Source organism: Ursus maritimus, unplaced genomic scaffold, assembly GCF_017311325.1.
Source record: "Ursus maritimus isolate PB19 unplaced genomic scaffold, ASM1731132v1 scaffold_9, whole genome shotgun sequence".
Taxonomy (NCBI): Eukaryota; Metazoa; Chordata; class Mammalia; order Carnivora; family Ursidae; genus Ursus; species Ursus maritimus.
This window is the reverse complement of record NW_024427107.1, coordinates 48,035,023-48,050,770: the sequence shown is the minus strand read 5'-3', so window position 1 is coordinate 48,050,770 and position 15,748 is coordinate 48,035,023. Positions and strand designations below refer to the sequence as shown.

Below are 15,748 nucleotides of genomic sequence, written 5' to 3'. Positions count from 1 at the left end.
TCATAGGCTCCACCTACCTTCTCTCACCCTATGCTCTGTGCAGGATATTCTCTTAAAGTGGCAGGCTAACGCAATTTTAAGATTCAACTCATTTGTCTTCCTACTCTTAATAATTCCTGTCCTTAGTTGCCTGATATCCAGCGTTATTAAATCAATTGACTTATATATTTGTCCATTTTTGTTGTCTGAGGTAGGAAGTCCAGTCCCTTCTATTCCATCCTGGTTGTAAGTGGTAGTCTTCCTCAGTCGATCTGAAACTTTAGTGTGCCATTCCTGAAGCTTTTTATAATTACTTCCTAATCCCATTCAAGAAGATAATTTTTAAAAATATAAAAGTTCATTAGACTATATATATGTAAAATATTTTCATATTAAAAGTATTAAAACTAAAGTAAGTCCCAGTGACCAGTTATAAAATTTCACATTAGTTTAAAATATCTTGACATACTCCGTGCATGTGTGAATTTAAAGATTATAACACATTAGAGTAATAAAAGTAAATCTATTCAGTTTTCCTTAAAAGTTATGACAGAATAGCTAAAATGATGGAAACTACAGCAAATGTCATAGTTTTAATTATATTTTAATTCAACATATTTGGAATTTTTAAAACTATCCTTCCATTAGTCAGAAACATTAAAGACTGTACCCAAATTTTGTGAAACAATGCACACAGTAACACAGAATATATTTTACCATACTTCATTGATAAACTAGTACCATACTAAAAGACACGATATTAGACACACTGAAATCATAAATCACTGTATTTCAACAAATGGTTTTAATACCAAAATACTAAAGATGTAAACATGGAAATACTGGAAGAGTACTACAGGCAGAAAAAGGAAGCTACTGACATTTTGTTTAGGAATTTAACATATGCACAATAACCAGACAAAGCACAAAACAAAACCAATTAAACTGTGCATATAAGTACATGCATTAAACATTGTGCATGCTAAAATTTACCTGAATTATATGAACATAAGGCTTTATCTGGGAAAAAAATGTTAAAATAATGTCAAAAATACATTTAAAATCTTTATATGTAATAGGGATATTGAAATCTAATCTCTGCTTTATAGTACAGACTGTATTTTAACATTTTTGTTATAAAATAAAAAGGGCATACTAATTCGGAATAAAATAAGATAGAAAGACACATCATATCTGAATTAGTAAAAAATTCAAGTTATGTTAGCAGAAACTTTGATTAAATGAAATAATTACAGGCTAAGAGAAGGTACATAAAATAAGAAATTAATAATAGATCTGCCCTGCATACTAAAGGCAATCAATTTTATTAATACTACATGGTTATATAACAAACCATGAAATGTAAGAGGTATTAGTTATACACAGAAATTTAGCATGTAATAAGCAACTAATGTGCTTAAATTGAAGGAATCTTAGAAAAACATTATTCATTTTGGAATTCTTGATTTTGAAAAAATATATTTTAAAACTGATTTCTTTTGGAGGAGGAACAATTTGAAAATTTACAGGGAACAAGTTATTTTGATATTCTCACTTGATAAAAATGCAAATATAGAAAGAGAAATTGTTACAAATAATTTAGCAGGATACAAATTAGTTACATTTTTCTATATATAATTATTTACAAAGTTTTAAAAGGTAGGAAAATATCAATAAATTGTTTTCAAATTGAAAGATAAGTAAATTATCATGTAAATATCATTAGCAATTTAAGGGAATGTATGAACTATCATGCCATAAAAATACCAGAGAAGTGTAAATATGCCCTAATACCTGGAGAAATGTAAATGTTTATCCTGACACATCTAAGTCATTAGCCCAGATAGAAAGTTACAGGAAAATAAAATAATAGATTCAAACATTATCACAGAAGCTTAGCTTCTAATGTTCAATTAAAAGATTTAAAATTTGAATGAAATTATTCTGAACTTTATTTAACAAATAGAGAAGTAGTATATTTGGCAATATTTTACATGATTGATTTGTCTGATTAGTTTTCTACACAGTGATGGAATTATATAAAGTATTTTGAGGAAAAAAATAACTATTCTAACCACTGTATAGGAATTTCTGAGGTCAGAGTATAATTGTAGAAATTAGAAAAAAAATGTAGAGTTGAATAATTGTAACATTTATCTGGGACAAATTTCATAAACTAAAGAAAAACTGAATCAACTAGCTTAAACTAGAACTTCAAAAAATCAACATAAACTAAATTATCAGGTTTGACCAACCAACACTTACCATCACTTCACTTATCAGGTTACCAAGTTACCTTCCACCATTTTCATCTAAAATAGATTTAATATATTTACCATATATTTTTAAAACCTACTGATACTCTTTTCTGAGTTTCCCTCCTCTGTTTTCATATATAGCTTGTTTAAATACTCATGTATATTTTTCTAGCCCTTTAACATTTTGACTTTTTGCATTTAAATTTTGTTAAATCTGAAATTAATTTTTATATACTATATAAGGCAGTGGTACGCTAGTAAATGTTTAACAACTTTCCAACTGGTGAAGAAAAAGCCTTGGTTTGTAATATTTGTCAATTTCCATAATGTATATATTCCCAGATAGCCGATTCAAGCTACCAATGTCAATGACTGTGAAGAGAAGAGATAGGCACAACTGGCTCTAGTTCCAGCATACCATCGGAAAAAAAGAATTATTAACCATACTAAAGTTAAAATGTAATGGTAAATGTACTAGGTAAAGTCACGAACTGAAAATGAGAAGACTGAAGATGCTTGAAGATGTCAAAAACTCTTACATCACAAAGAAAAAGAAAAAGAAAACTCTGAGAGTAATAATAATGAAGAATATCTCAACATCCAAAAAACAAAGACAATGAAAACAACAAAAAAAGAGATAAAGTTACAACAATCTTTCTAAACAAGAAAAAAAGCAGAATAAAAGTAATATAAAGAAAAAGAATTTGTATAATCAGTAGAGCACACATGAATATAACTGATAGTACAAAACGGTCTTATGAAGAGGTGATCACAAGGTATGCAGCAAAAAGTTATAGGAAAAAGTATAATAGAAATATGTTACACAGTTAATAAATAAAATATCTTGTTACTTTAAAAACTGAATTGCTATAGTGTATATAATTTTAAATTATAATACCAATGAATTGTTATATAAATACTTCCTTAAGTGAAAAACACTGAATATAACTGTAAATCTAAGTAAATGTCTATATTGAAATCATATTTTACATGCGGAAACAATTAACATTTTTACCAGTTTTATAATTCTTCATAGATATATTTGTATCATGTTAATTACTTTTTATTAAAATATTTAGGATGATGATATTCATATTCATATTCATATTGATTTACCCACATATGCAAGTTAACGCTAATATAAACATCCAAACCCTAGAATTTCAAATGGATAAATATTTAGTAAAGGAACTATTTCTGTTGTGGTTTTCTTACTTTATGTCACTCTACTGTTTAGGTGTTTTGCTTTTTTAAAAGATTTTAAGTAATCTCTAGCCCTAATGTGGGGCTCAAACTTACAACCTTGATATCAAGAGTTGCACACTCCACTGACTGAGCCAGCCAGGTGCTCCTACTGTTTATGTACTTTAGTGGTAACTCTGAATGGTGGAACTTCATTCTTGGCAACAGTGTTCCTACATGTAATAGTATGTCTTCAACAAAACTGTGTCTTCAATAAAACTATGTGTATGTCCCATATTGATATTATAATATATATAACGGCTTTCTTTTTTAAGAACATCAGGATAGAAGTTTAATTCCATGTCCTTTTTACATCCATTTACTGATATCTTATTATTCTTTTAAACCCTAGCTAAAATTCTCATCACAGCTTGCATTATTCTCTAATACCTCCACATAAGCTTATAATTTTAATTTTACAACTCTCCTTTCTATATATAATAAAAAAAATTATACAAATTCCAAGATTATGGCATGATTGTGTACTGAGACATAAATTATGCTTTGTTATCCTTATGTTTCCCCTTATACATTTTAAAGAGTGGTGAGCTTTTTTATGTTTCTTTTAATTAGAGAAATTAATGTTTCAGGTTGAAAAGCAAAATGACTTATAGCACTTTACTTTCCATACTCTAGGCTTACTAATGAGATTTTGCTAGAGGAGAGAAATGAGACAGGAGTCTAGAGGGGGCAGAGAAAGGAGGAAGGCACTGATAAGGTCACTATTTCTCAGAATTAGTAAGGAGACAGTGGTTAGAGAGCTTTGTGAATAATAGGGAACCAGACTCTAGGACCTCTCCGAAGTCCAGTGATGTTTTAGGATTCTAGGATCGTAGCTCCATGATCCAGCTGGATGCTAAGCACCAAGGAACAGCATCAGTAAAAACTTCTATGCATAGACCTAGTTTCAAGTAGCCATTGTATACTGGGACAAATCAGTGAAGCACTACAAGGATTAAAAATTAATGGGTCTTTTCTGAATATTTACTTTTTTAGGGCTTCCTGGAAACTCCATTAAGAGGTGAGAGTAGGTCAGGATAAGGAATAAAGATTAATATTTGACTGGGAACAGAGATACCTAAATAAGATTAAACATAATTTTGGGGGGAAAAATGTGTATTTTACATGCAACTTTGTGAATAAGAGTTTTACTTTCTATCTAAATATAATGTATCTTTAGATCAATCACAAGCACCATAACAAGTAACTAAATATTTGTGGATATAAATAAGATCATGTGAATTTCAAAAGAAAGCAAGAAAGAAGAAAAAAGGACAAATAAAAAATAAAAAATAGTGTAAAATATTAAGCAAAATTTATAAGAAATTACATTAAATGTAAATGTATGAATTATCCCAATAAAAAAAATCTTGTCATAATGAATTTAAGAAGACAAACTTTACATTGTTTTCAAAAGACAAACCTTAAATGTAAGGACACAAAGAAGTGGAAAGTAAAAGAATTGAGAGAGATATATCACATCAAAAAAAAAAAAAAAGTTAACCAAAGAAAAGCAGCGACAGCATTACTAACATAAGTAAAGAGGGTTTTAAGGAAAAAGCATGCCTAGATACAAAGAGACATATTATGTAATGATAAAATTATCAGTCTGTTAGTAAAAGCATATCAATTTAATTTATATACAACCAATAACATAACTTCAAAATCCATAAAGCAAATAGTGACAAAATTAAGAGGAGAAGTCCACAATCATACATAAAATGTTAACATCTCTCAATAACTGGTGGAATACTCAGGTCAGGGGAAAAAAAAAAAAAAGCAAACCCAGATTTGAACAAAAAAACTGATAAACCTGATTAACTTGTAGAACATTTACAGAACTGTGACATAACAAATACTCTTTTCAAGAACATTTGCCAAAAATGGTTACACGAAGCACCATAAAGAAAATTAGTAATTTTAAAGATTCCAAATGATCCAAAGTATATACTCTGACAAGAGTAGAAAAACGCCAGACATCAAATAAATAGATAGATAGATAGATAGATAGACCCTAAGCTTTGGAATAAATAACTGATAGGTAAATGAAAGCATCACAATAAAAATTATGTAAGTATTTTCTGAAGAAATGAGAAGAAACAAATAAACTACATCTAAGGAAAGTAAAGGAGACAAATAATAAGAACAAAAGTTAGTGGAAAAGAAAAACAAATTCAACCTAGAGAAGAAACAAAACAGGTTTTTTGTTTTAAAGACTAATCAACAGATCATTAGAAAGCCTGACCAAAAAAAAAACAAAAAAACAAAAAAAAAAAACAAGAAAAAGAAGGAGCAAATTACCAATACTGGGGAAAAGAGGACATCACTACACATCCAATGGACATTAACTAGAAAACAAGATATTATTTTGAATAATTTTATGTAAATATTTTTTTAATTAGGAGAAATATACAAATTCCAAGAAAAAAAGAAAGCTGGCACAAGTCACAAATTTTGAAAAGTTCTAAATTTAGCAGAGAAATTGAAATTATAATTAAAAAACCTACACACTAAGAAATTACCAACCTTGATGACTTAAATGGTGAATACTTCTAAACATTTAAAGAAGAAATAATATCGATAATGCAGAAATTCTTTCAAACAATAGAAAATAATCGTATACTTCCAAACACTTTTTATGAGGCCAGCACAATACTCACATCAAAACTTGACAGGAATTATTTTAAGAAAGGGAAATAAGATATCTAACAGAAAAAGAAGAAACACTTCCTAATACTTTTTTGAAGCCAGTGTTGCATTGATAACAAAAGCTACTAAAAGACAATCTTTCTTTCTCATGAATATAGATGCAAGAATTCTACACATAGTATCAGCAAATTGAAACCTGGGATAGATAAAATGATTATGCATCATGAGCTACCTGAATTCATCACAGAAGTGCTAGATTAACATCTGAAAATCAATGCAATATACCATATTAATAGAGTAAGAGAGAAATATCATATACTTATATCCATATATGCAGAAAAAATTGATACGATTCAATATCCATTCAAGATTTAAAAATTTCATCAAACTAGGAATAAAACAGAACTTCCTGAATCTCAGTGTAGTGTAAAAATCTTACACTAATTACACAAAAATATCAACTATAATTGAGAAATATTTAAAGCTTTTCCTAAGGAATGTGGAACAAAACGTGGATGGCAACTTCTACTCAACAACACCACTTCCTCAGCATTTTATGATAAGACCTTGCCAAAGCTTTAAGAAAAGGAAAGCAAGGTATAACAATTTGAAAGAAAGAGGAGAAATTGTCATTATTTACAGGTAACATAATATTGTACATCAAAATTCAAAATAATGTATGGAAATGTTATTAGGATTCATTAAATAATAAATAACTTTTATTTCTGAATACTAACATCAATTTAAATAAAATCCCTAGTTACTGATATAGTAAAGATATAAAACCTCTATACTGAAACCCATTAAAATATTACTTAGAGATACATCAGATTCATGGGGTGGAATTCTCCTCACTCCCTGAAGAGACTTCAGTTCTTCCCAAAACGATGAATGTAATTTGAATGAAAATTCCAGAAGGGTATTTGTGGAAAATGATCATTTGATACTCAATTTGTTTATTAAGTGCAAAAAATTAAGAATATTAACAATGATCTTAAAGAAGAACAAAGCTGGGTTAGTTACACTTCCAGATATCACAATTTATTATAGAGCTACAGTAAATAAGACACCTTGGTATTGGCACAAGAATAGAAATTTGCCTAATTGAAAGGAATAAACTTCAAAAAGTTAACCACATGCATGTGGCTTTTTTAATAAATGTACTGGATCAAGTGGACATCCAAAGGGTTAAGAATGAATTTTTATCCCTACCTTACACAATATACAAAACTCAATTCCAAATGAGTTGTAGATTTAACAGAGTAAAGCACTATACTAGAAGAAAACATATGAACATATCATTATGGCCTTGAAGAAGATCAAGATATTTTTATACAGATCACACCAACACACTAACACTAAAGAAAAAAATTGAAAACTAAAATACACTTAACACTAAAAATTTCTGTTGATTAAAATATCCCATTAAAAAGTGGAAAGGCAAATCATAGAGTAAAATAATTTTGCAATACATTTATGCTATAAAGAATTCAAATCTATAATTTCAAAAAAACCACAAAACTCATAAAGCAATAAGAAAAGACAGAACCCAAATGAAAAATGGGCTAAAAATTTGACTAGGCCCTTCATAAAAGAGGATAGCTCAGCAGTCTATTAACCTATGACAAGGTCATTAGAGCAAGCAAATTAAAGCCACAGTGAGGTAATAGTGAACATCCAGATGAATGGGTAAATGAAAATAAAAATACCACGAACAAGTAATGATGTGGAGAAACTCAAACCTTTAACGCTACCATAGGAGGAAGTACAAATTGGTATAGTTTTTTAATGTAGGGAGTAAAATCAATACAGTTTGAGAAACTGCTTAATAATATCTACTGCAGTTGAATATATGCATAGTCTATTACCCATCTATTTTACTACGAGGTATATTCAAAGCAAAATAAGTCAAGCAGAAAAAGATGATTATCATATGGTTTCATTCATATGTGGAACATAAGGAACAGTGCAGAGGACCACAGGGAAAGGGAAGGAAAACTGAACAGCAAGAATAAATGAGAGAAGGAGACAAACCATGAGAGACTCTGGATTCCGGGAACCAAAATGAGGGTTACAGAAGGGAGGGAGGTGGGGGGATAGGGTAACTGGGTGATGGGTATTAAGGAGGGCATGGGTGGTGATGAGCACTGGGTGTTATATACAACTAATGAATCATTGAACACTACATCAAAAACTAATGATGTACTATATGCTGGCTAATTGAACATAATAAAAACAAACAAACAAAGCAAAAATGAACACATAAGATTACAAAAAGGCATGTATGAGAAAGTTCACAGCAGCACTATTAGGAATGGCCAAAATCTGAAAGCAAACTATTAGTCAACTGTAGAATGCATAAATTCTTGTATATTTATAGAAAGGAATTGTGTATAGCAATGAAAATAAGTTAACTGCAATTACTTGCAATGACATTGATAAATCTCAGAAACATATTAGTAAGAAAAAAAAAAGCCAGATGTGAAAGAATAATAGATTTTTGTAATTCCAGTTCTATAAAATTCAAATGTGTGTGTGAGTATTCCATTTACATGAAGTTAAAAGTAAGCAAAACTATTTTATGGTATTCGACGTCAGGTTAGTTGTTACCTTAGCAGGAGGAATACTTACTAGAAGAGAGCAAGAGGGAGGCTGGTGATGTTCTATTTGTGCTGTGGGTGCTACTTACATGGTGTCATTACTCTGTGAAAATTCACTTGGGGGCATATTTATGATTTATACACACTTCTGTATAGACGCTATACTTCAGTAAAAAGTTTACTAAAAATGTGGAGTTCTGCTGCTGGGAATGACAGAGTAACTTATATTGTACTAACTCTCCTGCCAGTAAAATTACAAATTCTGGACAAATATTTTAATAAAAAACTGTTGAAAGACAGCAGACAACAAACAAAGCTGGCAGAAATCGGTGACATGACCCTTAAATAAGAAAGGTGCATACTGAAACAGCTTTTCTCCTAAGGGCCTTCCCAATTTGGTGCCCTGCCGAGGAGTTCTAGCTCAAGAAAAGAGCTTCATTCTTACATGGCTGAAGAGCCAGAGGTCAGAATTCAGAGTTGTCAGAGCAGCTACAATTGTAAGGAAAATCCTGCAAAAGAGGGAGCCAGAGAAGAGGAAACCCCAAATTTACACACAGCAGCCCCCTAAATCCCTCCCTAAATTGTACACTGCAGAGGGAAAACAAGAAGAAAGCTGAAAACAGCCGAAAAGCTAAAAGAGACGCAAGGAGATTTCAGCAACTTCTTGATGCACAGGACACAGAGTCTGGAGTTTAAGTCCAGTGATGTCATAGGATTTTGGCCAATAATTTCGACTTTGTTTGGAAAGTTCACACATTAGGAATGAGAACCACAAACCAGACTAAGGACTATGCCTTAGAACTATGGAAGAACCCTTAACATATCCTCTATAGGTTTTAGGTGATCCTTCAATACTTTCACTGTCTGCCAAAATAAAAACCAACATTCTTCCAAATCCAGAGTCTCTAAATGTATGAAACACAATGTCCAGTACACAGTAAAAATTAGTATATATAAAAAACACATAGAATGTGATCCAGAATCAAAGGAAAAACCAGAAATATAAGTAGACCCACAGAAGACAAAGATATTGGAATTAGCAGACTTTAAAATAAGTATTATAAATATAGGACAGAATTCACAGGATTATACACACACATGTATTACATTTAAGTAGATACATTATAGAGACTGCACATGCATGTATGTACATTACATATACACACATACACACATGTACATAAGTATGCAGGTATATATATAATCCTATGGATTTTTCATATATTTACATATGTGTATATATGTGATCCTGTAAATTATTTAATATATTTACACACATACACATCATATACATATATAATATTATACACACAGGGATATAATAAAAGGAGAATTTCAGGAAGGATATAGGAAGTACTAAGAAAACCAAATGTAAATCTTAAAAGGAAAAATACATTTTTGCTAAAACGATTCATAGTATAGATTTCAAGGAACTTGGACACTGTAGAAAAAAATTCTAGTAACTTGAAGACAGGTGAGTGAAAATAATCAAAACTGAGTAAGAGAGAAAAAAAGATTAAAAAATAAACAGAACTCAATAACCTGTAAAACATTGTTAAGAGGTTTTATACATGTAACTGCAGTTCAAGAAAGAGATAAGTAAAAGAATGGGGTAGAAAATTAGAATATTGGCCAAAAATCCTCCCAAATAGTTGAAATCTTGAGAAACATAAATGATGAAATCATATCTCTTTTATCTCTCAAAACCATCATTTTGGTTTTGTCCCAATGATTTATTTCCATTCACTTTTCTAAAGACTTGTGATTATGAAACTGTATAAAAATATAATAGATATGATGTTATCTGTTTTAAAAAGTGAAAGGGTAATAATGTTACATTTTGCTAAATAAAGAATTAACATTTGAGATATCAAAGAGATGAATCTGATTAAAATGGGAATAGGAAAAGAATAAAGGATCAAAAAAGAAAACTCTTTTTCATCTGTATAGTTCAAATTGTGATGAGAATGGTGAATAAGATACCAAGTAACAAACAAATTTGTAATGACTTCTGTCACGTTGAAAGGAAAATACTTTACTTAAGACACTATGCAACTTTAACTGAATGACAGTAAAGAATATATAAAAATAAAAACTTAAACATCAAAATGTACCTTCAAAAATCTCTTTATGCTTCAGGACAGTAATGAATAGTTTCTCACCAATGAGTCAAAATAAAAATATGTGAATATATGAGACATTTTACCATCTAAAAAAGCAATCTCACTTCTCTATTGGTAAATTTTAGTTATTTGAACATATGGCTCCAATCTTCTTAAAAATGCTTGATCAATCACTCTTTCAAATATGCACTGTCCCATCATTTGGTAATGTCTAAATAACATCTGGGACAGGAGAGGGTAAAAGTAGCCTGATGTTAAAAATTGTAGAAAATACTACTTTCATATTAAAATTTTAATTTCTCATAACCTAATTTCTTTCAGACATGAGCAATGAACATGTGGCCCTTTCTATAGATGTTTTAATACACAGAACCCTCTTATTTTGCCACACACAGAAATAGTGGTATAAGAAGAAGCCATCTATTTCAAATACTTTCACTAATTCCTTTACTAGGGAAACCATTCAAACCTTATAATCAAAGTTGTCTGGACTTCTATCTTAAAAAGAATTAAAAAAATATTTAAGTTAGCTATAAGACATATGGAATACTTATTATTAGAGTGGTTTTTAAAATACTTCCTTAGATGTTTAAAATTATAAATTACTAATGTCCATGGAACTGAAGTACTTTTTTGAATCATTTGAATATATAAATTTAAAATAGGAAACTATGAGCAGAGAAAACAGAATTCCAACAATACCAGTAAATATCCATGTATATTCAATAAGTTCATAGCCTCAGCTCATAGCCTCAGAGATTGAATTACGAACATATTCTATTATGCAGATGTAGAGAATAAATGATGGATTATTATACATTTTTTATGATAACTGTTCATGCATATGTTCCATCAAATATGTTAATGATCATGATCTTTGACAATATAAGACATACTTATAAATAAATGCAATATTTACTTTCTCCATGAAAAAAACATCCTGGAAGTCATTCTTATGAATGAATTTTTTAAATAATTAATGTTTATTTATACATACCTTAACTTGAACTTGAACACTAATGAGCAATATATCCTCAGCCAATAGTAATGTCTTTAACTTTCTAAGTGTTATTTCCTAATCTTCATTTCCTTCATGCATATGTACACATTTTTACTTATCTTCAGTTCTACACATTACTAATAAGTTATGATCACATTTTAGGTGTAAAACACCAATTTTTGCCATATGTTCAAGCAATGAAAATTAATTTTATTAGATGTTAGTTGGTAGGTAGTGACAAGACTGAATGGTGCAACATGAAACCATATTACCCATGAATGAATTTAATTCTATAGCAGAGGAGCCATTTGGGGGATGATTAAATATTAAAAGCTACAAACTTGATTAAATCAAATTAATTGCATGAAAATCTATAATATATGTAGCTAACTAGAAAGAACTCTATTCTCATTGTTCTTCACATACTCTATTCTTAATTTGCTGGGGAGGAAAAAAATAATGAAAATTTTTGGTAGATTTAAGAGTTTCAGATATGAAGAGTCATCAAAACTAGTTATTGTAATAGCAATTAGAGTAAGTATTAGCATTAGTAGCCTGTAAAATTAAACTATAAGAATTAGTACAAATTGATTTATATTAGTAAACTGCATGTAGTAACCTGTGATTCTACATTGTGATTTAGAGAGAATGTATTTAGTAGATTACAGTGACCAGAAAGAATAGACACTAAAATGAGTCCACATAAAATAAACAGTAGTGTAATTATTATACAAAACATGTTTAATGGCAATTGCAAATAACAGTGAGTAAATGTTTACTCTGCGGAGAAGCTGAAAAAAGTGAGTGCTATAAAAGTAGTGTTTAAATAATACCACCCAACTATAAGAGACTATAGCTAGTGGAAATAAAATTCTAGTCATCAGAGACATTATTTTAAAAAGGAGTGAAGGTAATTCTCTAGGCTTTCCTATGACTAAATATCCCATAAGACTTATCCTTTGCTCTAATTCTCTATTCATCAAATAGCCTTCTGATATATAATTTAGTCCTCTATTCATCAGGGAGAATGTGATCCATGTAAACAACAGTCATTTGTTATGTTGTCAAAAATATTTCCTATGATTGATAAATGACATGGCTTTTGTGCTTATAAATTTACACTTCTGAAATTTGGTTAATATCAATCAATTCTCCATTATTTCACAAAAAAAATGTTGCTAAGCCTGGAACATGCTGACTCCATGAAGATAAAATTATCCCATTACACTACACCCAGCAGCAAGCAGACACCTCCCCCTTTTAATAAGAGACTCATCAAGAAAACGAATTAGATTCATAGGAACAACAAACCAATAATGCCACTTTTTAGTCTAGAAAACATTTCCAAGGTTCTTTTAAGATTCTCTGAATTGATCAAATTCTATCTGATACTTTGGACTGTGTATAATTCAGGGTAAAATGCAAACACTGACAATAATAATAACAATAACAATAATCACATTAGTTTGTAGCCCTGAGAAATTTAACTTTTATAACCACCCTTAATGTAAGTATTATTCTAAATGAGGAAAGTGAATCATAGCAAGAGAACGTTCCTGAAGTCATATGGCTCTTAAGTGAGTGAATCAAACTTTAAATCCATGTTTGTTTGAGTAATGCTCATGGTCATGGTTTCAACCACTATGCTATACTTGCCATCCTACATTTTATAAAATACTTGGCATAATGAAGATGGAAATCATAATTTCAGATATATATAGCTACATGACCAAATTTTACAATGGCTGCTATCTCATTCCTATATAAGTTTCCAATAGCTAAAATTAAAACATAACTGTGCTTCATTTGAGGTCATACTGTGATAAATCAATGCTGTAAGTATAACCTCATTTTAGTGAACCAATTTAAAACCATCAATAACTATGAAAACACTAATAGATGCCTGTTAATATCCACAATGGGATCTTCAAATTCTATGTCGTATATATCATTCAAGATAATGCAATAAAGGTCTGATAAATCTCACTGAAAACTTACTTTGCAACCTCCTTGTTGGGCTCTCTCCATGAAGCTGTCGTCTCGGCATATATGGAGAAGGGTGGGGAAGTGGTAATGAAGAAACATCATGGGTCTGAAGTTTGTACCAATGTGGCTCATCATCTAATAATGCTGTTTCTAATTCAATCAAAATCTACAAAGTCAAGAGACAAAAGGATGTTAAAAATCTATAATATAGAAACTCTCTTAAATGGTCTCATACCTTTTACAATAATGATAATTATAATAAAAATGCTATTAGGTCAAAAGCAATGTTATGTTACAAAACTGTCCATATGTTTTGACAATAACTAAATAAAAGATAAATATGCACAACTTCTTACTGACTCAATAGTTTTAAAAAGCTAGATTATTTACAGGTATCCAACCACCCATCTACTGTTAAATTTGCCATTACATAAAGACACCACAAAAAAGAAAAAAAACTACAGGCCAATATCTCCAATAAACACAGATGCAAAAATTCTCAACAAAATATTAGCAAAACAAATCCAAAGATACATTAAAAAATCATTCACCACAATCAAGTGGGATTTATTCCTGGGATGCAGGGTGGTTCAATATACACAAATCAATCAATGTGATACATCATATCAATAAGAGAAAGGATAAAAACCATATGATCATTTCAGTAGATGCACAAAAGTATTTGACAAAGTACACTCATGATAAAAGCCCTAAACAACATAGGTCTAGAGGGAACAAAGCTCAACATAATAAAAGCCATATATGAAAAACCCACAGCTAACATCATATTCAAAGGTGAAAAACTGAGAACTTTTCCCCTAAGCTCAGAAAAAAGACAAAGATGTCCACTCTCACCACTGTTATTCAACATAGTACTAGAAGTCCTAGCCATAGCAATCAGTCAAGAAAAAGAAAAAAAGGCATCCAAATTGCTAAGGAAGAAGCAAAATTTTTGCTATTTGCAGATGACATATATAGATAATCCTAAGGACTACCAAAAAATTACTAGAACTGATAAAAAAAATTCAGAAAGGTCGCAGGATACAAAATCCAAATACAGAAATCTGTTACATTTCTATACACTAATAATGAAGTAGCAGAAAGAGAAATTAAGAAAACAATCCTTTTTAAAATGGCACAAAAAATTAAAAAATACCTAGGAATAAACTTAACCAAGGAGGTGAAAGACTTGTACTCTGAAAACTGTAAAACACTGATGAAAGAAATTGAAGACAACACAAACAAATGGGAAGACATTCCATGTTTGTACACTGGAAGAACAAATATTATTAACACATCCATATTACCCAAAGGAATCTACAGATTTAATGCAACCCTATCAAAATACCAACAACATTTTTCACAGAACTAGAACAAATAATCTTAAAATTTATATGGAACCACAGAAGACTTCAAATAGCCAAAACTATCTTGAAAAAGAAAAATAAAACTGGAGGTATCACAATCCCAGATTTCAAGATACAGAAATCAAAACAGTATGGTGCTGGGGGCGCCTGGGTGGCACAGCGGTTAAGCGTCTGCCTTCGGCTCAGGGCGTGATCCCGGCGTTATGGGATCGAGCCCCACATCAGGCTCCTCCGCTATGAGCCTGCTTCTTCCTCTCCCACTCCCTCTGCTTGTGTTCCCTCTCTCGCTGGCTGTCTCTATCTCTGTTGAATAAATAAATAAAATCTTTAAAAAAAAAAAAAAAAAAACAGTATGGTGCTGGCACAAAAATAGATACATAGATCAATGGGACAGAATGGAGAGTCCAGAAATCAACCCACAATTATATGGTCAATTAATCTTCAACAAAGGAAGCAAGAGCATGTAATGGGAAAAATACAGTCTCTTCAACAAATGATGTTGAAAAAACTGGACATCTACATGTAAAGAATGAAACTTGACCAC

The 15,748-nt window shown here is 30.5% G+C and overlaps 1 protein-coding gene across 33 annotated transcripts in view; it reads right to left on the bottom strand.

Moving 5' to 3' along the window:
• RIMS2 (regulating synaptic membrane exocytosis 2) overlaps window positions 1-15,748 on the bottom strand; it is a 561,128-nt gene that overhangs the window by 240,474 nt on the left and 304,906 nt on the right. For all 33 annotated transcript variants that reach the window (XM_040625672.1, XM_040625662.1, XM_040625669.1 and 30 more), the window contains one exon: window positions 13,850-14,003. In XM_040625672.1, the coding sequence (XP_040481606.1) occupies window positions 13,850-14,003 (154 nt within the window). The remainder of the gene's footprint in view (window positions 1-13,849; window positions 14,004-15,748) is intronic.